This window comes from Pezoporus flaviventris, unplaced genomic scaffold, assembly GCF_033815535.1.
Source record: "Pezoporus flaviventris isolate CSIRO_AGI_PZ_B2104156 unplaced genomic scaffold, CSIRO_AGI_Pfla_v1 ptg000001l, whole genome shotgun sequence".
NCBI classification, from domain to species: Eukaryota; Metazoa; Chordata; class Aves; order Psittaciformes; family Psittacidae; genus Pezoporus; species Pezoporus flaviventris.
The window spans coordinates 51,700,055-51,726,430 of NW_026892549.1; the positions used below are offsets into that span (position 1 = coordinate 51,700,055).

Below are 26,376 nucleotides of genomic sequence, written 5' to 3' on the forward strand. Positions count from 1 at the left end.
GAAAATGTGCCAGATCTCTCAAACAAGTGTATCATTGGCCCCATGTGCCAACACGATCACTTACACATGGATGCGGAATAAGCCATCTGTCCAGCGTGCACTCTCGTTGCTAGCATCTTGCATCAAGAGCTAGCACCAAGTGTTTTCAAAGTGTTTTTGAAAGTCAACTATGTGATAGATGCAAAAGAATGTTCACATTAAATGCCCAAATGGTATGCAATTATTGTGTCATCTTCCCCATTCAAATGCTACAAGGGTCTGCATATTCAGAAAAAAACATTATTCATCTCTAATACTCATGGATTTGTGAATTTCTTCCTACAGATATTCTACTGATCAAATTTATTGTAGATAATGAATTTGAAGATACTGGTGAAAACCAGCTTCAAACATTAAATTCTGGGTTTGGATTTTCTCAGAAAAACAACAACCAGAAAGTTTAAGAAACCAAAATGAAAATAACAGTACAAATTTAGACAACCTCCTTGTAAATTTGTAGAAATTATTGGAAGTCTCAGATTGCAAATATAAGTATTAGTGAATATATTAAATAATGGAATAAGATTTTATTTCCATTAATAATTCAAAAGAATTAAGTTTATAAACAAAAAATTCTGGTGAAAGGGCTATCTGTGTACCTACATTGTCCTTAAAAATTTAATATCAAATAAGTTACCGACTACACATCACCCTTCAAAAAGAGAAAAAATACCAAAAAATGTAATTCAAAGCCCTGACATTAAAATTGCTACTGGCTCCACACAGAAAATTCTGAATACCATCAAAGAGTTATAATGGTCATAATTATGTAGTACAAAGCTGAGTCCAAATTTATAATGCAGTCCATTCCTATGGGTTATGCAGTCCCTTTTTCTTTTTTCCCATGAGGCATCTTTCATCATGTTTTTTCTCTTTTCCACTACTGCATTAGCACATTGGTCTCCTTTTTCTCTTCACATTCTTTGTTTAACTTTCTCTCTGTATTTGTGGGTATATCTTTTTCCATACCAGCACCCATGCTATTTGGCATGGTACACACCTGGATGTGTTTCCTCTCTTCTCATTCTGCTTCTGCTTCAGTCCCTTCATTCTCTATTTGGTTTCATCTTTCCCATCTGTAACATTCCTTTTCATCTTCCCTGAATCCTCTTGCCTTTTCTACCTGAACAGTTCACCTTCTTTATTGCCACGTACACAACTGAGCTTAGATTTTCAGATTCTACTCCCTTCCCAGTGTCTCACTGAGATGCTTTTTCTCACCCATGTTAACCTTTTTCATCTGTCACCCATGAAATACATCACCTTCTCTTATGAGCTCTGGAAGGGCAATGGAGAATACAGCCAAAACCTCCTGGCTCACTCTGCGGAGAACCAGAGTGGGAATCTTAGAGCAGGGCACTGCCTGGTACAGGAGGTTTCTTTTCCCAATATCAACCCTACTACAGGCTTTCTCCATCTACCAACTTAGGTTATTTCTGCACTTCAGTTTTAAAAGAAGCAAACAGCAAAATATTGACTGTCTTATGGTTAAGAGTTGGTTTTTACCACCAGTTTGATTAGAACAACAAGATGCAAAAAGCCTCAAAAATAAATGCAAGTGCAGCATTAAAAATGAAGCCTTGTTTGTAATCTCTCTAATGACACATGGAAAAACCTGAATTATCAAAAGCTGAGTAGCTCAGTGTATAAGTGGTTTACGGTACAGAGGAAGACCTCAACAGTAGTATACTGTGAGAGGCAGAATATCGCCAAAGATACAGGGGAGGTTAGAGCTTGTTATCCTTTTAAAAGGAACTGGTTGGATACACCCTGGGGAACACAGGTGGGCATAGATCCACTTCACCCAAGAGCTATGTACTTAGCTGTCATTCCACTTAAGTACTTCCCAGCTCCACAGGTTAAAACATCCTTCTCATTTACAAATGTAATGAGGAAGGTAAGAGATGATTTTTCTTTAGTTTAGGGCAAAACATAGTTTATACATAATTATTAAATAAAAATACCATGATATAGATCTAAAAGAACATAGTACGGTGTGCATATGTAATGTACAGTTATATGAACTGCATATACATATAAAAAAAATGCAGTGTACACACTTCTGTACCCATAAGATGTGTTTTATTATTTTTAAAATTCACATTTTCATCTCTCTTCACTTTTGTATGCTTTCAAAACCACATTTTGTTTTTAACTATGTGTTTAAGACAGCAATTTTCTTATTCACTAGTAAACTTATATCCAAGAATTTGCATTTTCATGTCTATTGTTTCTTCATCCTTACTTAATTTTCATTGATTTGTATTGGTTGTTGGTGTGGGTTTTTTGTTTTGTTTTGTTTTGTTTTTTTTGTATGTGTTTTGTTTTTGCTTGTTTGTTTGTTTATTATTTCCAGAGATGTATTCCTGCTGACTTAAACTTAAGAGGACAGGTCCTTGAACGGGGAGCAAAAAAGGGCCATCTTTCCCATATTTTTGACCTGCTGGTTAGAAAAGATTGTTTTCAAGACAGCTGCCCTTTTCTTAAGCAGAGGCTTTTCTCAGTCACCGATTTTTCACACTGGAAATACTCACCTTTCCACATTTTAGTCAACATTATTGATGAAAATCATGGAAATTTGGAATGTGTCACAAAATGACTGACATAATTTTACAGTAATAAGAAAAGTGGATTTCTCTGCATTTGTAAAAGGTTGTCATTCAATTATTCTACAGTAGATGGCATTATTTAACAGAAGGAAAAGAGACAAAAAATTGACGCATGGATTTAATGACATTTATATTTGCTTCTAACTTTCTGGACATCATTAAATGAATTAAGAAATAAGCTAGGAGAGCTGCAATGAAAATCACTGTGGCCTTTGGCAGAATAAAAGTATTAAATGGGTTTCCAAAGGAAACTTACATCTGGGAAGACTTAGTCTGTTCAAGACACCCCCTCTGTGTTCAGATGTAGATCTGTGTGTCAGCATGTTATGACATAATGCATTTTGCATTTCTTGTAAAGATTAACTGCTAGCTCCAAAATCCTTTGGAAAAGGAAAGCTGATTTGTGCTAAAGCACTGGCAAGAAACATATAGAAATAACAAGGTTATAAAAAAAGCTGACTTAACTGCTTCTAGACTTGTGGTAAAACAGTCACATATTTGCCTTAGCCAGCTTTTCTTATTGTTCCCTAAACATATATATTATCTTAAGATTTAAAAACATATTAGAACTCAACAGTATTCATCTGTGGAAATGCAAAATCTTATTCTTCTTCCCAAAGACCTAAATATTTTAGCTATACAGCACTTCTCTGCAGTTACTGTAAAGGTTTGTTGGAGATTTTGTACAAAACTATGTTTAATATTTGAAAGCCTGACTAACTTTGCATTTATGCTGTTTACTGAGCATTCACATTTTTAAAGATTTTGCTGTGAGTAGCATTTCCCTGGGCCAGCATAAAAAGTGAGAAAAAGAAGAAAAGGCAACATAAGCTTTGTCATATGCTGATTTTTAATTATTTTCTATTTTCTAAGTAGCCATATGTAAGTAAGACCAATAATGTAATGTTGTTCTAAGTAGCAGCTGTATGTAAGCAAACGAATAGCAAAAGCTGAAAGGAAAATCCCCATTTAGTCTCAACGGACCTGTGTGGTACGTAGAAAGAGCCCAAATGTGCACAGGGGAAAACAAATATGATTGTGGTAGGCCTGAAGGGTGACAGACATCATATGGATCATAATCCTGATTCCCAGGGAGGTGAATGGGAATTTGTTATCTAGTGCTTTGACCTGAGAAGATGACCTGTTTTATCGTTGCTTTTGGCTTTGCATTTGTGCAAGTGCTATGATCATGACAACTACATTTATATGGCAAAAGGGAAAAATCTCCTAATAGTATCCTCAAAACCCACAGCTTTTCCATTTTGGACAAAGCAAATGTCCAGCTATTGCCTTAGTAGCAGACTCATATATCCCATTTGCAGAGATATGACTAAGTGGTTAGAAATTAAAGAACATTTTGAACTTGTCTGGTTCTGTCTCAGAAAGGGCAATAGTCCACACGAGGTGATTCACTACCCTCCAACAGCCGCAGGATGGTAGCTTGGGAAACAAAACCAAGGAACTTTGATCTGTGAGGATCTGATAACAAACACAATGAGTCAAGGAAACAGATTTTGCTGTTATTTAAAGTGAATCTGGCAAAGGCTAAAGCACTGAGATGAAAGAGGCCCTTGCCTCCAACTTTGACTAAATATAAATTCTGTTGAAGCTAAGAAGGGTCTTTCTGTTGCTTTTTGTGGACTTTTAAATGTACAATGCCTGTGCTTCCTTACTCTGACCAGGTTTTGGTGATTTGTTTTATGGGATGACTACTTCAAAATGTGTTTTTAAATTTCTTCTACAACAAACACATCCATTTATTGTGTATTCCAGCACTGTTTAGGAGATATATTGTTCTTTTTCAGTGGAAATGCTCTAATCCTCTCCTGCACTGGAGTAGAGAGAGGAATCCATCTCAGCGTCTGCAGCATAGCAGCTTTCCATTTACTGAGCAGAAAAGAATGCCACAGTGTCTACCTCAAAGCAAATGGTTTGGGCTCCCTGTCTGGTATTATGATGATGTTTATAAGAAAATCAAACATACTTGTTCCATCCCGTGGTCAGTAATGGAAACAAAGAGACTCATAATGAACTAAGTGGCTTGCTGAGCCTGAATGGCCTGGTTTGTCAACATGTTCTCCTGTCAGGTAAGTGCCGAGTACTGAGAGTGTCAGTTTCAGAGTGGAGTCAGGAAAAGAGGCAGAAATGTAAGAAAATAAATGGTTTAATAAGATTATATTTTTTTCAACTGTAGGGCCTACAGACATTCAGCTGTAATTGTCTTAACCAGCTAACTAATTGAATCCATTCACATGGTGCATGAGGGACAATTAGGGTGTACCTATCTGTTAGATATTTGCAGATTTAACAGTACTGATGCTCGTCCTCCGTTTGACTGGAGGTAGAAGGAATGAAACTTTGATGAAACACTTAAATTCAGGCTATGAAAAATCGGAGCAGGTCCATCTTAAAAATCCTTTCCTTGTCCATGTCCTTTAGGAGGAAGAACTGCTATTGGGTGGAATGGAAAAGGAGTATGAATGAAAGGTTCACAGATTTCTCGAGTTTTATAACCAAAAAAAGATGGCTACATCCTGTGCTTTCACTCTGAAACCAGAGCTTTCTTACTTCTAGGGATGCTTGTCTGCCAAAAAAGCTGGTGTTTGAACAGTTCTGCCACTGCACTAGTCCCAGATGTTTTCCTCTTTATTTAAACTCAGTGCAAGAAATAGAAAGCAGCAAAAAAGAATGGTGGTTAATCATAATACTGCACTTGTCTGTCAGAGGTATTACAGAAAGGAGACATGCACTGTTTCAGTAGCAATGTATAGAAGAGGCTGAATTCTCAGGCAAATGATCATTATGTCATACAGCCAAACTGTCCTTGGCTTGGACCTACCCAATCTGTCTTTCAGATTACAAAATGGAACACACACCCCCAAGAAATCAGGCCTGCACTGGTACAAACAAGTGTTTGCATTTTAAACAAGTCATTGCTTGTTCCATTCATTTGTCTTTATAGGCTCCAAATGCTGCAACCATTCTGCAGCTTTTAGAAATCTTAGAAATATCAGGATTATAAAAATAACCTTATGCCATATTTGCTACCAACTAAAACACAAAATGCCTCTATTTTCCTCGAAGATTACTGGGTTTTTCCTGATCTTTCAAAGAGTGATTTATGAAAGAACTCTAATTTTTCTCCTTTCTCTTCAAAGGTCTATTGCTCTTCTCAAAGGTAATGTGGTCTAAAGTGGGTGAAGCTGTCAAATTGTTCTGCCTCAACATTTATGTTTCACAAATTGTTCTATTCGGGCATGCATGTTGATATCCTTGAATTATGTTCTTCATGCAACTTTTAAAGGTCACCCGGCCCTGTAAGTGTCGCTTTGAAATGGGGACCAGTGATATCCCATCAGCAGTATTGTTACACAACAGTCCCACTAACTTCAGCTGGTGTTGAGCATAAAAAACAATGGAAGAAAAGTTTTCTTGTTTCAAAACAGCTAATAGGAAAACAAAGTGCAAGGAGGGTTTTTTGTTTGTTTAGTTGGTGGGGGTTGTCTTTGGCAGAACAGTGACTTCAAACTGACTCATACAAGGGGCAGTGTAGAGCAGATTGCTGTATGTCTATCACCTTGCTGCTTTCTTTGGGGCTGCCCAGAAAATTGTTGCACCTGTTTCTAAACACTGAGAAAAACATCTTATAGGTGCAGGAGATGGTTATACTCCTTTTGTTGTTAGCTATTCCTTGACAACATCATGGCCTAAATTGTTTGGGTTTTCTTTGTAAGGGAGGAAGATATTCCTGAATGACCATCTATATTGAGATGTTATTCTAGGATTTCCTCTCCAAAGTCCTCTCTCAACAAGTCGACTCTGTAACTCAGTTATATTTACACTCCTGTCTTTTTAGCAGTAATGGACCTCTTTTGCTATACTCTGCATAATGTGTATCATTCCTTCCTGATTAAGGGTGAACACTGCCTCATCAGAATCTCCCTTGATTTTACTGGCCTTTGCACATTTTTTTTCAGTCACTCTTCCAACTGTTGGTAAAATGCCTATGAGATTTTTCCATCCTCTCAGTTATTACAATATTTTTTGGCACATCAACTTTTGCGCCATTTGATGTCACTCTAAAAATAAGCAGCAATCTGCAATTGCTTTTTTTGTGGCTATTTAGTTGTAATGCTGGAACAAATTCTCAGTACTCTGCAGTAATCTGATTTTAATGTGCTTCTTGTCTTTAGAGTGAATGATGCCAAATGTCAGCAAGACTGGTGTCTTAAACCAAGCAGTAACTGACATAAATTCCAGGTCTTATGTGATTACTTATGATTTTATAAATTTATTAGTTTCTTTAAACATATATCCTGCCCACTCCTTGGGCAGTCAATACAGACTTCTACAGTCGAGTCCAAGTATCAAGGTAATCTTAATTTTGAACACTTGAACACATGTATACTTCTAATTTTATTCCATAAGAAGCTGGCCTAATGTATTTCTAAAGAAAAGTGATAGCTTCAAGCTCAACATTACTAGTATCAATGAAGTGGAAAATTTAACAAAATCCAGCACATTTTTCCAGAACTTTATATCCAGAGTATATCTCAAAAACATACTTCTGCATTTCTGATTTTCCCTAGGACAAGGAATAGTTTATAATACCGGAGGGTTCTTTGCAACATTTCTTGCAGTAGGTCTGTCCTGGCATGAATAAAGAAAAACTGGAAAAGTCATTATGCACAAGCAGGTTTCCCAGACTGTACAACCTCTCTGACAGATCCAAAGCACCATGAAAGTGAGATTCACCTTCTGAGCTGCTAAGTGAAAGGGAACCACTGGAAACTGATTACTGTTACACCTTGCTTTACATAGCACCTCCTGTAAAACACTTACTGTAACTACATGATACTTTAAGCATCTCTCAAGATAAAACCCAAAGGCTCTGGTGGGTGGGTGGGTAGGAAGTATGACATTTGTTTTTCATTACCTAACTTTGTAATTAAAGCAATTTTTATCAGGTGATTAAAATTTCAAGTGGGATATGATCTTCTCTTTCCCCTTTGCTCAGTGAGAGGGCTAACAACTTTATGCAATACTGTTTGTGTGTTTTGCTTTGGAAGAAATCAGCTTGATTCAATGCTTCTCTCCTGAGACTGAAACAGATGAGAAATCTAACAATGCAGTATAGTACATATGGCAATATCATTTATATTTTCAGATGCATTGGACAATGTCAGCCCCAGCATATCTTCATGGCCATAGTGAATTTACATCAGAAATGAAAACAGCGGCAGGGGCTCAAATTCTACAATAATTTAACTCCCCACACTATTCTCTTGATTTCTCTGTAATTTCAGAAGTTGGAAGTAAATGAAGAGTTTGGTTCTTATATTCCATATTCCAGTGATGGATGAATGAACTCTGGCGTCTTGTCTAAAGAAAATAATTGCATCTTTGGCTGCCAGTAAATGAAAGATACTTCTAATTCAGAAGGCTGGGGACAGGGGAGATTGAGCGCATAAAGTATCATTAACCTAGTTGCATCTGCTTGTATCTGTTTGCACTCATTCATTATTTACTCCAATTTGTACTAACTCACCCCACATCCATTTTGGACAGTTTGTTGGATACAGATGGCAGTATTTGAAATTCTTCTTTATCTGCCTCATAGAGAATAATAAAATGGCTATTTTTACACTGGATACAACGTTCGTATTGTCACTTTCCTAAGGCTACCAAAGTCAGTATTGTGAGAGTTTTCTCAGGGTACAAATGACAATTTTCTTAATTTTAGGGCAACTTTTAAGCAGCAAGTTTTATGCCTATTTTTCAAGTGTGAAGAGCTAAGGATCTTCCTAACCAATACCCTCATCAGGTGAAAATCCACACTTCTGGTCAGCTGAAGAGCCTTCAAACACAGAGCTGACTTTTTATTAATATCAGAGGTCAGAGTCATTGCTACTGAAGTGGCAGCCTGAAGCCTGGCACACATTTAGTTCTCCCTGCTCTGTGCAGCAACAACGCCTGCTGGCACAGGGTGAGAATAAACAGCGCTGTGTAGCAGAAAAGGGCTAGAACCAGAATTTATGTGCTGGACCCCTTAAAAGGTATGAGTGGAAGAGCCTGAGACACAGGACACCTTATAACTGAAGAGACTCTGTACTTTTTTTTGATTCTTCACTGAAAGAAGATTACAACACTCTTTCCTCAGCTGCACTAATAGGATAAGAATCAGTTGGACTTGAATGCCTCTCTTCTTTCTTTTTCCCTCCCCCTACTTCCATATTTATGCTATTCTGTTCATATAAAAAAAGAGGGATCAACAAAGAAGACCACCCTGCCAATGACTAAGCCATCAACAGCCTTTGGATATTGTGCACAGAATCTTCAAAATGTCTGAGTGGATTTCAATTGCTCTTTTCAAAGATTTACAATTCCCACTACACAGCCCATTATTTTTTTTCTCTAGGACATTCTTCTCTTAAACAGCTGGCACAGAATGACTACTGCTCTGTAGGAAAACAAGCCAATACCATACAGCAGATGTAAAGCCAAACAGAGAAAAAAAAAAGTGATTTTTTAAAGAGAGCCTCTCATGAAAATAGAAGTGTTTTTAGAGATAATATGAATTCTATTTTCACTGCTTATAGCTGAAGGAAAGCATGGGGGATGTAGTTCATTCTCCTTTGATGCTCAGAGTGGATATTACACTGAACATCACAGGAATGATGAGCGATGCTTCCTGTATTTTTCATTAACTTTGTTTGGGTGAGCAACTGTTTCTCTCATGTCTGTTTGAAAAAGTAACTGCGATTTTGCTCTTGCCTCTTTTCCTAAAAGAAAGTGGAAGGAAGGAAAAGAGAAGCAGCACAAAGGGAAAGAATAAAGAAAAATAGATATTTGCAGCAGACACCCACTGCTCACTGGGCGTGAACTGCAGGGAATTGCAGTGGGAACTAATTATGTCCAGAAGTTTCCCAAGAACTGGCAGTGTTGGATTGCTGTGGGAAGTCAGTTCCAGACACAGATCATTCTTTCATATCTACTGCTGCAAACGTGCACAGGATGTTCCTGTGATTCTACTGCCCTTCGCAGTGCTGGGGTTGGATCTAAAGCAGAGCCTGAAGGCACCATTGCAGCCCACAGAGGTTTTGCACATGGAAGGAAATTTTTGCTGCCTGGCAGGATAGGAGAAGTGTCTGTGCCACCCTCCAAGATGGAATTCACAGTGACTGGAAGAGACAATAGCTGCAGAAAGGGATGGGTTTCCTGTGGCTAGGGATATCTTTGTGTTATATTGAAGGCCATCCTGGTACAAACTCAGGTAGAGTCTTAAAACTACAAGTCACATCCCCCATTTCTTGAGAACCCTATGGGTGCTTCTTTAGCTTTAAGAGAAGGCTGAGGCTTTCAAAATAACAAAACATGTTCAGCTTAAAATATATATCTTTCCATCACGACCATCACATTCTTGCTGTTCAATATTTTGTGCGTGCTTTCTCCTCCCTGGCATACACCTCTTCATGGAGTACTTGTGGGAATTAAAGCAAAGAAAAATGTGCACACACTGTTACAGGAGGTACTGTTTTCACTCTCATTCTGATAGTTCATGTTTAAATGAAGGGTTTGATGTAAATCAGGGAAAATGGAAGTAGTCTCTTAGCTAATCTGAAAGGAATCTCTTCTGCTAAACTAAACAAAGCCAGAAGTCCCAGAGATGAAGTTTATCCAAACTAAAGCCAAAAAATGGTTATTGTTGGAGGGGGTTATATCATGTTTTCCATTGTCATTTTGACATGAAACAGGCAGAGGCTTCCACTTCACAAACTTGGAGACAAGAAGATTGTCTCTGAAGTGAAAATAAATAAATAAAAGCAGCGGTTGGAAGTTGCATAGGTTTTCTAAAAGCAAAATGGAGAGAAACTTCCTTTACAAAGTACAAGATGAGAAAAAATACAGACTGCTTGAAAGTGTAAATGAAAACCATCATTTACTGTGCCTCTGCATGAAAGATGAATTGCTCTACAATGTTGGAACTCATTCCTCCTTGCACATTTACAGTGTTTAAGACCGGATAAGCACACATCTCTAACTCTTATACTCACAGAAGAGACTTTCTGACTCCTGTAACATATAATTTTTTACTGTCTCTAAAGATTCAGAGATCAGTTCATTAGCCACAGCCAGGAACACGGTTAATCTTTGAAACTCTTATAGAGTCTCAAAGCAATGCGAGAAATATTAATGGCATGGTCCCTATACATAAATATGGAAATTTCCCTGAAACACAAAGCATCTGACTGCGCTGAATGGAGAAAGATCAGGAAATTCTCTGGGAATTCCTTACAGATTTTTCCAGGTACAAACCACCTCTTGTCAGGGAAGCTGGAGAGAGGACTGACAGTAAAGCTACACAAAACCTGTACAAATCAAAAAATTCAAAGAAAGAAAGAAAATCTATGGAGAAGTTGCTGTCCTGCAGCAGTAACTAAACCGGGGTACTGGCTCTGGTACCAAGTAGTAGCATGGCCATGGGAAGCCAAATGCAGTGAGTCATGATACAGCATCTCTGTAACAAAGATAACATCACCATAAGCCACACAGCCCCAAACAGCCTCCTCTCCAAAAAGAATCCATTAGATCCCCTGGATTGGAGATGGGCAGCAAGCCGAGGGCCAGGGGCTGTAGCATTCTTCTGCATCCATCCATGCACTCCTCAACATCGTGACCTGAAGGTATAGAAGCAAAATACACTTCCACTTTCTGCACCACTCCTGGAGAAGTAATTGCATATATGCCCAGTTCTCCTTTTGCACAAGGTATATTATCATAAATATGTCAAAGGAGGGGTAGGCTGGTAAAGAACTGCAGGAGGTAAAATGATGACACTAAAATTTTTGTTCCTGTTTGAGTTGAAGGTTATTTTTCAATCCAAAATCACAACATTTCAAAATTGTGGACGTACAGGTGGTAGGTACTGAACCCTAAACCATGTTAGAGTTGTGCAATTCACCAACCTACCACAAGGAGAATACTCTTGCGGTTGTCCTGTTGAATCAGAAGATTATATGTACACTTTTCAAGTATGAGTTTTGGTTTTTTTGGGGTGTTGCCAAAAATAAATTAATTTTTGGTCCATCACCTAGAATTTCTGCAATGATGTGGGAATCTAACCCAGTTACTTCAACCCAACGCACTCCCTCCTCCCCTCCCCCCCCCCCTCCCCCCCTTTTGTTAACATCTTATCTTTGCCATGGCCAACAGGTTTTGTTTTCTTAGCCAAGAACTTTGCCTAATTTCTTAAACAAACATGACTAAAGGCCCGCATAATCTGAAGTATTAATGGACATGACCATTGCACTAATTTCCACTTCTGTGGGTTTTGATGAATTATTACTTCAAACCAACAAATTAAAATTTGCAACTCTTACAGCAGCTGTGGCTTGTGCTCTTCTCCAGACTACTAACCTACCACAAAAATATCAAAAGCAATATAATTTTCATGGTGCCCACTCCTGGGAAAGCACACTTTGTTTCCCCCTACAGTTAGGCTTCACCTTTTAACTCTGAGGAGATAGCTTTTAATCCAAAATGCTAAATGACAGACTGCATCATTTCCATTAGTGACCTACAGCATACTTTCCTAATTATGAAGTCAGGTATTTCCCATTTTCTGCACAATTCTGATTAAAACAAGGTTTGGACAATATTAGTACATAATTGGAACAATGACTAATGGATCCATGTCAATCCAGTTTATCAGCCGGTCTGTGAAACAAAACGCGATAGTAATTCACTCCTTTCCTTCTCTTGAATGGGATCTATTAAACCTAGCATCCAGCGAACACATCTGTTGTATAAGGCTAGCATCAACTAAGATTTTGCATGTGACACCTGGCAGCCTATTGCAAACCTCAAACCATTTGCAGAAGCTGGAAGAGGAAATAGGATCTGCTTGTAACCTGCAGCACTAAGACTGGAGCAAATATAATGACTCTGAGGCATCAACAGTAATATTCATACCAGAGACAACACCCTTCTACCTCTTCTTCTTCCCCATGTGATAAAGGAGTGGGTGTTTCCAACTCCACCTCCTCTTTTAAAAAATCAGTCTATGTAGATTTGGCCTCAAATCAGAAACAAATATGGAAAATAATGGAAAGGATATATAATGGTCTCATTTTCCTAAAGCTAATGTCTTCCAGGGATGTGTGATTTAAAATGCCTTTACGAAATTTGTCATATTTCCAAGAACATATATATAATGTTTAGAGGGGTGGATTCCCCAGGCTTTCATTTAGCATGACTTTTCCAGACCAGAAAGGAATGTTGCAGTTTTCCTAAGTGTAACCTTGCCTGCTGTGTGCTTGGCAAAAAACTGTTAAGAAAAAAGGAAGAACAGCAGTAAACCCCCAACTTTCATACCTTCATGTAGCCCAGGTTACTTATGATGGTGTAATTATCTGTTGGCATGCAGACATGCTTCATCTGGTTTTACCTTCCAAACACTGAAGGGAGATTTTTCTGTATTACCAAAATCTTTGAGGAAAAAAAGTTTTCACTAATTAAGGATAGTCATTACCCTTAAACTAGTTAATTTATCAACAAAGAATGCCTATGTGCATTGTTGCATACAAGTAAGTGTTAATAATGTCAGTCTGGCAGTCTCATAAATGCACTGCATCTGTGCAATAACTGTCCACTTCATTATCTATCAAATCTTTATAAATGAATGAAAGAAGAAAGCAAAATGGCTAAACCAAGGTGTTTACAAGTTTTCCTAAAATATCAACCTTCTTTTCTAGGGGATCAGAAGTGGATGCTCAGCATAAAAAGTTCTCTGCCTCCTGAAACCTACAAGGAGTGGTTATATCTAATTTTAAAACTGCAATTGTGACTGAAAGTAATTTGAAAGGTCAATAAGTCTTCTCAGAGATATTTCAGGATTCAGTCATTACCTCAGAAATCAGCTTCCTGACCAAACATCCAAGATAATATTTACATTACAAGGAAAATGCTTTAATTACATTAGAACAAAACAATATTTGGAATAGTAAGGAAGGGTTTCTGGCTCTACTCTCATACTGCTTTTAGAACAGTCGAATTTTCTTGATCACCTCATTTAAGTTCCTTAAGGACGATGCAGTGTATGTATGGTAAGTGTCACACTTCAGGTGACTGAGATGTCCATTAGCCATCTTAGATGCAGCTGAGACAGGCCCAAATCCATCTGACCTCCCTTTTGGCACCAATGAGTACAGGGCTGTGCATGTGCTTCCTTTGTAGCTGGTGGAACCTACCAACTACCTCTAATGTAGCTAACATGCTAAAAATTATGCTGTCTTCTGGAATTAGCTGTCTTAATTGACTCTAGAAACTCAAGATAAATAGGATGAATGTAGGCTGTAAGGCTAGCATATACTTGCACAAATTGTGGTGGCTGGTAGAGGACGGATTTCTTTCCTAAAGAACCATTCCAAATTCTTACACTTTTTGTTAGTTTAATATGCAGGATGTAAAAGTGCCTTCAAATGCTGGAATTGAGTATACATTGCTGGAATATGAATTATCTGTCAAGTCTGAAGCACCAGCTTTATTTAACGTCGGCCACTAGGAGGCATTTTATCTTGAACAGTTATGACTTGCAAATACATTATGGTAATTGGACACACATCAGGAAGCCTGAATTGTGTCAAGGTGATTTCACATGCAGGCTAAAAGCATCCTAGGAGGTTACCAGGATAGAAGTCACAGAAAATTCCTTGTTCCACAATATCCAGCTCCTGAGCTTTTGAAGAGGTTCAGCCTGAGGGCATACTCAAATGCTAGTATTTCCTAGATACTACAGCAAGACAAAGAAACCCATAGCCCGGAGGTACATCTGACTGTCCTAAACTTAGTGTATACTGAGCAGTTTCCTTAATGTCTTGCCAAGTCTTGTCTCCTGCCAGGTTTTTCCAAGGAAAATTTTATATTGACTTACATTTGATACTAACCATATAAATATTTTTCTTGACAAGAGGGAGCATTTTAGCATGTCTGGAAATTCTCTTATGAATTGTGGAAAATTTGGTTTCCAGTCCATTGCTGCTCTGCATGTGAATTAGTGATACTAATAATCTACTCCTTCAATTATTATTTTCTGTGAGAAAAGGATATCCAAATATGTGGAAAGGAACATTCCAAAGAGAGGACAGAGTCAGATATTTTAAGGGATAACTAGTGTTTTATCAGTGTCTCTGTGAAACCACATCCCTGTAAGTAGTATGGAAGTTAGCCCAATAAGGAAATGTTACTACACCATGAAACAGGAATGTGGCAAAGAAATGAGAATACACCCTCACATTTCATTTCTATATTGTTCTTCTACCCCAAATTTACCATTTCTTGAGTCAAATATCTGTTGTACCTCAGAAGTGTCCAGGGGTACTACCACAGTGAGGGTAAGAGACCTGAAATTCAGAGGGGATTTACTTATTGGGAGAAATAAAACTGATGTTCCTTCTTTTTATATTAGCTGGTCCCTTAGTACTTGTCCCTCTGAACATAGGTATATACATTTATATATAAATATAAAATATACATAATGCATATTAATTGTATGCACTATGTTACTTGTGCTATAAGCAGAGAAAACTTACAGCATACATTTGCTCAAATTTTACAGCATTTTCTTCACCAAGGATTACCGAAGGAACAGCTTATGTACTGGGAAAGCAGAAAAACATCAGTTCACAGTATATTATGTTTCTCTTCTAAAGAACATCTTTCTGTTCTTTTTTTTTTTTAAAAAAAAAAAAGTCCTTGCAAGGCTTAGCCTGTGTCTGTGCTGCTTGATGAGGGAGGCTGGTATTTGGGCATGCTGCTGTTGCAGATGACGTTACCTGATTTGCTCATGCACAGAGCCCCCTGAGCTCAAACTGCTCCACTGCTAACAGCCTGCTGGTGGACTCACAGTCACCCTCCTTGGCAGAGGTGCCTCTCCAGATATGCTGCAGCAGACAGATTTGCTGTGAAATGGCTAAAGTAATCATTTTCATGATTTGTATCATAGAGTTGGGTAGGGTGCTGTTTTACTGCACTACAGTTTATTTGGCTGCTGCTTACTAAGTTGTCTGTAAGGTTATTCATTGCCTTGATGCAGGAATAAATACATTGCAGATATTTTCTATTTACAAGAAAGGAAAATGTGTTATCTTGAAGCTCTGGTTTACAATGTCTGGCAAGTAGAACACAGCACATCCAAAAAAGTCCAGCTGTACTTGTGGAATGTCATCTGTTTAACTGAAATACTCATACCAAACTTATATTCACTCTAAGTTGAATTGTTGTATGCAAAGTATTTTTTTCCCCCTCTAAATTCCATGTACATTTGGGTTTTGGTGTTCCCGTTCTCCGTAAACACACACATACTCCCACGGAATCTCAGATATGATCAGCTGCTAATCAGTCTCCTGAGGGACTGAAACAGCCTGCAGATGCACAATTCAAACTATTGCAGCTGAGGGAATTAATTTACCCTCCTGCGTTATGACTAAGTAAAAGTCCCATAAGCTGACATATTTTCATATACCCTCTTAAAAACTGTTTCATTAAAACTGGTTAGAATTTTAAGGCTTTTTTTTTTGCATGCAAATTATTTAAAGAAACCCCCACGGTGCCAGTGGAAAACACACAAGTACAGAGGAGAACTTCAAATAAAAAAGCTGGAAGCAAAGACTTATTGCTTGTGACAAATAACTTCATGGCAGCACAGAGTTAAACAGTTAAAATGGTATTCCAAGAGTTAAAAGAAATAGCTTAAAAACTCTCCGCTGTCTGTAATAGGGAAACAAGTAAGAACAAGTACAAATGCAGCTAAGGCAGACAGCACTATAAAGTCCTTGTAATCACAGAAGAAAACAAAGTGAAGAAAAACGTTTGCGGATAGTAATGCAAACTCCTGCAGCTTTCAGCTTTAGCATTAAATATCTGACTGCTGAATTAGTGAAGGAAGAGGGTTCTGGTGAGATTTGTGAATACACATTTCTTAAAAGCTATTAAAATCATTGGTGAAAATAAAAATAAAATAAAAACATTAAATCATAAGAAGCTTGAATTACTCACCGTCTTGTTGTGCCAAAATAACTGAGGGTTGAAACACGGCAAGAATGAGCAAAGTTACTTTTTGCACAAAGCTCATCATGTCTAAATATTAGACATGAGACTCTCTGTGCAAAAATAAAAATGGGGGGGGGAAGAAAAATCTATTCAAAATAGCAACATCGGTTGTTCCCTGCCCTTCCAGCACCAGGCCATGTACAGAACTCAGCCACACGCATTCCCCAGCTTTAGCCTTAAATAGGAAAAAAGTTGGCTTACTTTGCTTTTCCACCCCCTTTACTGAAACATGAGAAGAAGACCCATCCCCTAACAGTAAATGAATGATTAATATTTCCCTTGGCTTTACAGAAGAACAAAGTCAACTAACAAGATACACAGCACATCTGGAACTTTTGTGTGTGTACAGAATGCACACTGAGACTGTATATGAACAGTTAGTGTGCGCTGCGTGTGATATATAGGCATGTGAAAAAAAAGAAGTCCTGTGGTAAAGCCTCTGTGGTGAAGCATTTTCTCATGTTAATTAGAGTCAATGGGTACGGCCCAAAGAGGATTTTTAATTTAGTGCTCCCTAACAAAGGTAAAAGGTAAGTACCTGATGTGGATGCACAAACTGAAAGATTCCCAGAAGTGGATATTTCTGCTGATGAACAGTTGGTGTTAATGAAAGGGAGGCCTGAAAATGGCAACACTTCTGTTCCAGTGTTTTTTTCACTATCTCTGCCTCACACCATGATTTTGGATGATCCGGGGAGAAAGCAAATGTAAAAAAAAAATATATGAAGAAAATAAGGTCTCAAATAGAAGCAGCAATTGCGTGAACTAAAACTTTTCAAATTCAGTTTGATTCTGTCATTACTACACTTGACAGGAATGTAGAACAAGCACCACCATTTTCTTTACTGTTTGCTCCTCAAACAAGAAGATACAGTGGACCAAAAAAAAAAAAAAGACATTTTATGACTACTGATCCCTTTTAAGCCTAGTTCTTTCTTCGTTCCATGCAAAACTTTACAGAGAATAGGATAAGAACACAAAACCTTATATTTTCAAATAAACTGGCTTAAGCAGGCTTTGTTGTGAATGTAATTTTATTATGAAGTTTGGGAGACTCCAAAGTGAATGCAGAAACCTGTCACAGTGTGCATCTCTGATAAAACAATTAGCAAACTAATTGCTACTCTCAGTGGATTAATCTGATACAGGTCATTGACTGCAGCAGTGCTCATTCATTTGTTCTAAAGTGTTGCTGAGATTACAGTGACCAGGGAACCATGCCTCCTACCAATAATTCATTAATGCCATGAACTGTCATCCCCAAAAAAGTGACCCATATCTCTGTATGCACTACAAAACAAGAGCAGCTTAATGTTACCTTTTAACCTGAAAGGTATTAGTTCTCATTTCAAAACCTATTTATCTGAAATACATTTGCACTTAAACTGGGTAATCCTTTCCTGCTGGGGTCACCTGAGGTGGAAGAGGTTGAAGCAAGTATGAAGAGATCTTAAACAATTTGATGTTACTTTCAACATATCTTTTGGGCATGAATTAAATATCTCCCAATTTTCCTCATTGACTCTGTTGGGATGGTGGAATCATTTTGTGCAATTTCATATCCAGTATCATATTACTTAACAGGTTGGGTTATTTGGTTTATAAACTTCAGGTTTATAACAATCAACAAAGCTAACCATGCCCTGTTGAGCTATCTTGGAATGTAAGACAAAATGCGTCAAATTTTTGTGCACAGGCCTGCAAGGTTTTCTTCTCTTTTGGAGTTATGCTCAGGACATAAATTAGAACCACAATATTTAATAATACCTGCATTGAATCATTTAGCTCTCTTTAATATGAGCATACAGACTAAACACTGGATCTTTGCATTCTCAAGTACAGAATTAGAATTAAACTGTTTATCAAAATTGCATGCAGATCATTTTATTGCCATTCTGTTTTCTGTATTAATGCCCACATGTTCATCACAGTGATTGTTTAATTTACATGAAACTTAATGAATGTTATAAGTGTTCATATATAAATGGCTAAGGAAAAAATAAATTTGATCACAGTGTTTGACTTAGAGCCAATTTCATACTCAATTTTACATTTTATTCAGCGTATTTGACCACAGTAAAGATTTCTCTACATTTCTTAAGTTTCTCCTTTCAAAAAAAGAGAACACCCTTAATGACACCCTTATTTGCACCATTTCACCAAAGCTTCAATTTTTACAGAAAAACACTTGATTGTTGCAGTAATGTTAAAATTCTAAGAACAGTTCTGTATTGTTCACCTTAGAAATTGAGCTGTTCTTTAACTTGATTAGGAATCCAGATTTATCCATGATGCCTACTATTTCCCATAGGCATTGGGTCTTCAATTTGTGGGCTTGAATTAGTACAGAAATGAATATTGAGGTTTCTTTATAGAAGCATAATAAATATCACCTAATGATTACATCCCATAAAAACCCAAAATAATCTAGATGACCTTATCTTCTTTGGTTCTGCAGTATATTTGCTGTGGTTCAGCAAGTAATGAATGGCAATGCTCAGCTACACTGGAGTTTCTCATTAGTGCTACCTTTACATAACAGCGGCTGTAGAATTGATTTTATAATTTTAGTGCAAAACCACGAGGCAATTGCCATTTGCAGTCATAAGTCAATTCCTTTTAAGTATTCACCATTTTGTTTTGTTTTAATTACCTGGCCTGAACAGACTGTGGCACAACAGCTTTCCTTGAACACCATGGACACTTTATAATCAAAGGCTTCTTTTTCACATACTCGGCAGAGAAACAGGCCATCTATAAATCCACCCACCCTTTTCCTTGAGACCTGCGCACAGTTTTGGAATATTTAGTAAGTAGTCCTTGATTTAACACTCACCTTCCCAGAGATGTAATGTCTTGGCATCTGGACTAAACAGGAAAAGGTACTCATATCAGAACTGGAGCACTTTTGCATGGGGGAATCTGAAATACTTAAATTCTTAAACTTATTTGTGCTCTACTGCAGATTCCATGAAAAATGTGTAGACCAAAACTAATGACCAGCCTCTACGTCAGATAACTGGAGCATTCATGCTACATGTGCAGTTTGGGATTCCTTGTGCATGTTTGGGTCTTGTGGATAATAACATTCTGCCTCCAAAAGACAAATGAGAGACATGATTTTACATATTTATCAGGTGACCTCAGGTCCACCTCCCCAAAAGACCATCCTTAAGCAAATGATCTAAGTGTTACTTTAAAAGTTCATGAAGTTCTGACCTGCAGAACATGCTGGCAACTATCCCTTTTTTCCAGAAGAGCTCAATCTGAACTGAGAATCTTTGGTTTTTGCCATTGCATTTACCCCAATGTCAGGAATAAGATAGATATTTTTTGTTCTGTGTGGATTTTAATGATCAGAATTTTAAAAGCAGTGTATAGTTTCACTGAAATAAAACATTTAAATAGCAAACAAAAGCAGAGGGTAAGAAAGGAAAAAAAAAACAAAAAACCAAGGTAGGTAAGTGTAAAGAAGCTTTTGGTTTTGCTCAAATTGTACTCAGTGAATCAATACAAATGCCAAAATGCATTATTTTCCTCTCAAAGCCCTCCTTTAAAAAACATTTGACCTACAAGAAAAGCTGAATCTAGAGCCACTAAATAAAAATACCCATGTGCTTCCTTAATGATTCCTATTTATGAGCTATAGTAATACAAATTATGACTGATGGACAACTACAGGAATTAAGGGGGCCAAGTCAATGAAATCGTTTCATCTTTCTCCTTTCAATTTTTACTGAAATTATTTCCTAAGACAATGCGAAATCAGCTTTTGAGACACAGTCTCTTGTTCACACGTGCTCTGTTTTCAGCTTTGCACAGCTTCAACGTTTTCACAAATAAAAACTTTTTACAAATAAAAACTTTTCAAAAGTCCTGTGCAGATTAAATTAAATCTTTCATCTGAGTCACGCTGGGAACTAGCTGTGTTACAGCACAGCTGCAAAGGTTCTCAAGGCAGAGCCAACATTATGACTGCATGCGGGTAAAGCAGAATGCACCCACAGCAATTTTTCTTCACAGCAGGAGGGACACAAGCCAAGCTAATTTAATGACCTTTGGGTGTACTGAATGCTAGGGAATTAAAAATCTATGGCCAGGGCGTGGTTTTTCTGCACTGAACACGTACTTACTCTTGTTGCCAGCAAAGGAATCTGTTAAGTTGGAGCACTGGCCCCATGCTGTTGTGAAGATGCTCATCCTTTTCAGCAAGGTGTCAAAATTACTTCCACCATACAAGTGAAATAATCTCAGAACTTCACTTTTTTAAAGAAATACAGTCCTATCCCCCTAAGGAAGTACTTCATGAAACAGTTACAAGATTCTGTGGCAGGAGAATATCTTGTAAAGGCTTTTGTACTCTACAACTTCTGCTTGTTGGACATCAAAATAACATAAAATGGTACAAAAGATTTATAAATGTATGAACAAATTTTGTCATGAATTTGGGTCTATGTTTAGTTTTACACATTCACAAGAATATCATGTTTTGGTGTATCTTAAAGTAACAAAACCCCTTTGAATCCACCAGAAGAGCAATCTGAGAGTGAGTTATCTTAAAAAGTAGGTTATCCTTCATACCATGAGGTTTGTGTAGGAGGTGAGGGTGCATCACGCAAATCAGGCAGTCACTTTGTTGGTCCTGCTCAGGGACCAGTTGCTATCTCTGTTGTCTCTGCTCAAATCAGTGTTTCTCCAAACAGTACATGTAGTTTCCAGAAGGGTTCAAGTGGACTATACTTCAGCTACTGGTCCTCAGCACTGAAAGGTTCCAGGTTTTAGGCTTCAGCACTAGCAATGCAGCACGTTTAATGAGCACTCTTTCTTGCTTGACTTTCTAAAATAAAAAAAAGGAACAATAACTGTAAGATACAGCCAAGATTTTTTTTTAAATATTGTTTCACATATTTCTGTTTGCTGATTTATTGTTTTTCTAATGAGAGCATAAATATTCTTTTTGAATTTACTAAAGAATAACAAAAGGCCATTCGTACTCATATGACTCATTCTTCAGAAAAAACAGAAAACAGAAGAACAGAGATTAAATGTTTTAACTCTTGAGCTGTTCAGTATTAACGTGATTGGAAGCAAAGAAAAACCAATCCTAAATGAAGGCACTGAAGATGTGCAAGTAGGTCAAAGAATATGACAATACAATTCTTGCACTTGCCAACAGTGTGAGGCAGGTATGACATTCTCTTCTGGACTGTAAGGGCTCTGTGTGTCCCAGAGTACACTGTTTTCCTAGAATGGAGAAACAGCATCCAGCTGCTTTTCTGCAAGAAGTGTATGACACTGGGTTCAGCCCTGCTGCTGCTACGCTGGTGGGTGGGTGGCCTGGGAGGCGGACTGCAAGGATTCTCTCTATCTCTATTTAATGGGATTTCTTCTGATCCATGACCTCTTGTCACATTCTTTTCTTTGCTGTTTAGTATATTGCCACTTAGCCCATCATGCATCTGCTGTTGAAAAGTGGTGGCACTTAATCTGTCCAGTGTCATACATAGAAGAACAATGTGGGACCCTAGCTTAGATACATGGATTAATCTGTTCTGCTTTTCAAAGGTAGCTTTCCTTTCCGTCCTAAGAACATTAAATTGCTACCTGTAATTGCTACCTGTATTTGAGCCCTTTGAAGTCTATACTAATAACAAAGATATTAAAAAAGAAAATCATAAATAGGTATGTAGCTACACTGCTCATCTGAACTCATTTCATGGCTAAGTTCTATACAGGCTTGCAGTTTGTTTTTTTTTAATATTACAGTACAGAAAACCCTAGTTCAAACATCAACTGCATGTTGGCAAGAACTGTTTGGGCTATGACAGGCAAGTTTGGGAAAGTTTTGTTAGATACTCTGAGTTAAAGAACATACCACAAAACCATCTCAAAGTAGTAACAACAAAGTTGTGGTGGTCTCTGGTGACCAAGTTAAATATTTAGAAAGACTCATCTAGAAAACAGAGTGAAAATACCACACTTTTTTTTTTCTTTTTCTTTTTTTTTTCTTCCCTGCAAACTCTATGTCATGAAGAGTAGCAATAATAGAATTCTTTTTATATTTTTATTTGAAACACTTATGTGAACGAATTGGATTTAAACTATTCTATGAATCCAAATATCATGCCTCACTAGAGTTCCATTTACTCTTTGTTTCCTAAAGATAAGAGATGCTTTCCTAACAATTGTGTCTCATGGAGTAGTGGAAATGAATGCAATAGAAAAAAAAATTTTATTGGAAGAATATAACAACAATGGGTTTTTTTAATACACAGTTTTGAGGATTAAAATCTCACTTCTCAATATAAGAATATGTTCTGTTCAGCAGATTCTACACGCATGGGAAATTTAGATAAGTGTCTACTTAATTAAATCAGTATTTGAAGGTATTAGAAACCCTTTTTTCAAACAGCAGAACAGTAAATAGCCAGGCATGAATATACTGAAAAACAGAGTGCCATAATCTTGATTTTGAAAGCAAAGAACTAAGAGTCTGTTTTTAAATGAAAATACATGTAACCTCACCTGCACTGCCCTAGCTAAATTCCCTGTGCTCAAAGGGATATTCTACTACACTCCTGCTAGAGATCAGTCATGCTCCAGGACCCATGTTATTGAAGAAATCTTGCATGCAGAAAATTAAAATAAGCAGATGTGGAAAGTATCTCTCAGTGAATGCTACTATATCTGATTAATATTTATTTTAAGATTAGAGATCTGGTCTGGGTCATTCTTTCCTGATGGTAGCAGCATGTTTTTTAAGGCAGTGGCAGTGGTCACCCTGTCCAGTAGACACAGAAGAGAAGGAGGCTCTCAAATGCAAAGAGATTCCCCAGTGGGAACAAAGGACTATTCAAATCTCTCCACTCTCGGGAAACTCTGCATCTCATTGGCATGGAAAGAGTACCAATCTCCAGCCACCCACCCTGCATCTCCCCCCACTGGCTTCTGCTTGTTCCCAAGGACAGCAGAACGCACACTGTCAGGAATTTATGAGACAAGCAGACATGTACACAGGGCTGAAAATCTGAACTGCTGCTACGGAAATCTTGGGTTCTTTGCACAGCAGAGAATTAAGCTTGTTTCCATTCCCAGAGCTTCTGGTGCTGTTTTTGATTTAGAATTGCACTTCCTAATTTATAATGGTCAGGAGGTCAGTGTTGTTTTACTGTCTTTCCCATAAGCTGCCTTACTGTCCTACTTTATGTTTTGCCATTGCGAAGAAAACCACTGCATACTGTTATTTTTCCAGCTCCCAAGATATCACCCATGACCATTTTAACTTCTCAAAAAGTGAAAGATTTTCCTTTGGAAGAACAATGAAATTTCAAAATTACTAATTGCTTTACATATACTATCTCTAGATCACCTAGAACTTCAAGTGTCATTTTGTCTTAAGCAAATAGGAAACTACAACATAAAAGAGAATATTTTCTAAAAATAAAGAATAAAGAAATAAAAATATGAGGAGAATCCTTGTCCTGATCCAGCACCATATTTAATGAGTTACAGTTTAGGCAGGTTGTCATGTACCTCAAATTTGCTCCTCACTAGCCAAATGACACTCACCATTATTGCTCAGAAGCAAAACTAGCATTCCTGTCAAACTCTTGGTACCTTTGGAATCAGAGTTGTGCCACCAGTGAGTGAAACAGTAAATCCTTTTGTAGCTTTATGCTGCTGTTCTGTTAGTCCTCTATCAATATTCAGACAGTGCAGATCAACACATGCAAACTTTCTATATTTTTGTCTGAACTTAACTAAAAAAAAAAAAATTAAAAAGAAGACATTTCTTAACTACAGGCACAGCGTAGAACACTATTTCTGAGGATGTAATTAACATTCTTATAATGGTTAACATCTCTACGAATCTGCATGTGCACAATCTACGGACCACTGCTGTTGTTTACATTCCAAGCTAAATCAGGTGTTGCAATGCAAAAGCTATCAACATACTAACAGATTTCACTGGCTGATACAAAACATTTCTGTACACCTGGAAATTGATTTTTTGCCCCACGCCTGTTCTCAGTGAGCAGAATTCCTTCCATTTTCATGATTCAAGGTCACTGCCTTAGAGAAAGAGCAAAAACATTAGGATCCTGACTAGTGCTTTCTATCTCTTTAGCTTTTTAGCTTGGGGCAACCTCATTATGAAGATATATTCCAGCCTTCTGTTGGCATGTGCATGCACATTTGCCTGGATGCAACTCTTTGGAGAACAGTATGATACAAAAGAATCATCCTGTAGGCTATTAATTATGAAAAAATACTGAGAAGCATACTTATTTGTTCCACGTCGCAAAACAGTATAAAAGATCATTCCCTTTTAAACAGCCTTGCAGCTTGCTCTTAGACACCCTTCAGAGGCACAGCCAAGTGGCAAGGTGCCTGGCTCTGGGACCTGGGGGCTGGAAATTGAAAGACCTACTGAGGGCTGCTGCACCCATACAGGCATGCACAACTGCATCTTGAAAAGTCAGCAGGAAATTTTGAATATTATTTTTAGAATAAATCAGAAGTCCAAAAAACACACAGATGCTCATTATTAAGTGTTAAAGTAGATATGAATTACATTTATAGACACATCCAGGTCTTTTTAACAAACTTAATAGGGAAAGAAAGCATCAAGAACCTTGCTCTACTTTCTGTCTCTGTGGAAAAGTCAGGCAAAAAATGACACATGAAAGACATAATCTCTCACTATAGAGTTATTCCTACCCTTCAGGAACGGCTGTGGGAAATTATGTCAGATGTAGAAGAAAATGAGAAGAGACTCTGTTCTACAGTTTTCAAATGCAGTGCATTCTTTTCAATGAGCTGAATAACACATAAGCCAGACCACTGAATACATCAAACAATATAAACATCAAAGCCCTATCATGTCAACACAAAGTGATTTACTACACTCCTTACCACTGAAGCAGTTTTCACTTCCCAGAAGTGACGCTTGTCGTATCTAGGCTGGCTTGATCTCCTTTGAAATCCAGACGCAAATTCATTCAAAGAGGCACAAATGAGGTATTTTTAAAATTACTATTGAATTCTCTCAAGAGAACACTAGGGGGTAAAATAGAATCCCTATACATATTGCCTGATTTCCAACAGTAGGATTTTCTGGCCACCTCTGAAAGACAAAGCTCCCAACAGCATTTGGATGGTGCATATACCTGCCATTTACACATCCTGCATTTTCTTGTTTTGGAGCTTCTGATCTGGTTCTCACTGTAATTACACATCATTTGATTAACAAAGAGCACCACTAACATCTGGAATCAAGTTAGACAAAAGGAAAAAAACAAAATATGGAAATAAGGTTTAAGATGAGCTATTCAGACCTGTGATAGCTGAAGAGCCTGCTCTTCAAACCCTTCACCCCTTGTCCCCAGAACACTATTAAGCAACCCCACAGTCAGCCAGCAAGGCACAATCTAGACACTTTGCATCAACAAGTCACTACTTGGCTGACCCTGCAGTCTCTCAGCTATCTTCAGGGAATCAAGAGCTTGAAGCTGCTCTTTCTTTGGACATTTCAGTATCACAGTCATCACAGTAATGATTTTTGTTGTTGTTGTTTTTAACTGGTAAACAAAAATCTAAGGACAGTAAGTTGGTGCTT

The 26,376-nt window shown here is 37.6% G+C and overlaps 1 protein-coding gene across 1 annotated transcript in view; it reads right to left on the bottom strand.

The window, feature by feature from the left end:
- COL3A1 (collagen type III alpha 1 chain) overlaps nt 1–16,926 on the bottom strand; it is a 50,632-nt gene extending 33,706 nt beyond the window's left edge. Inside the window, exon 1 of the mRNA XM_061457539.1 lies at nt 16,704–16,926. Coding sequence (XP_061313523.1) covers nt 16,704–16,782 — 79 coding nt within the window. The 5' untranslated portion in view covers nt 16,783–16,926. The remainder of the gene's footprint in view (nt 1–16,703) is intronic.
- Nucleotides 16,927–26,376: the final 9,450 nt, after the last annotated feature.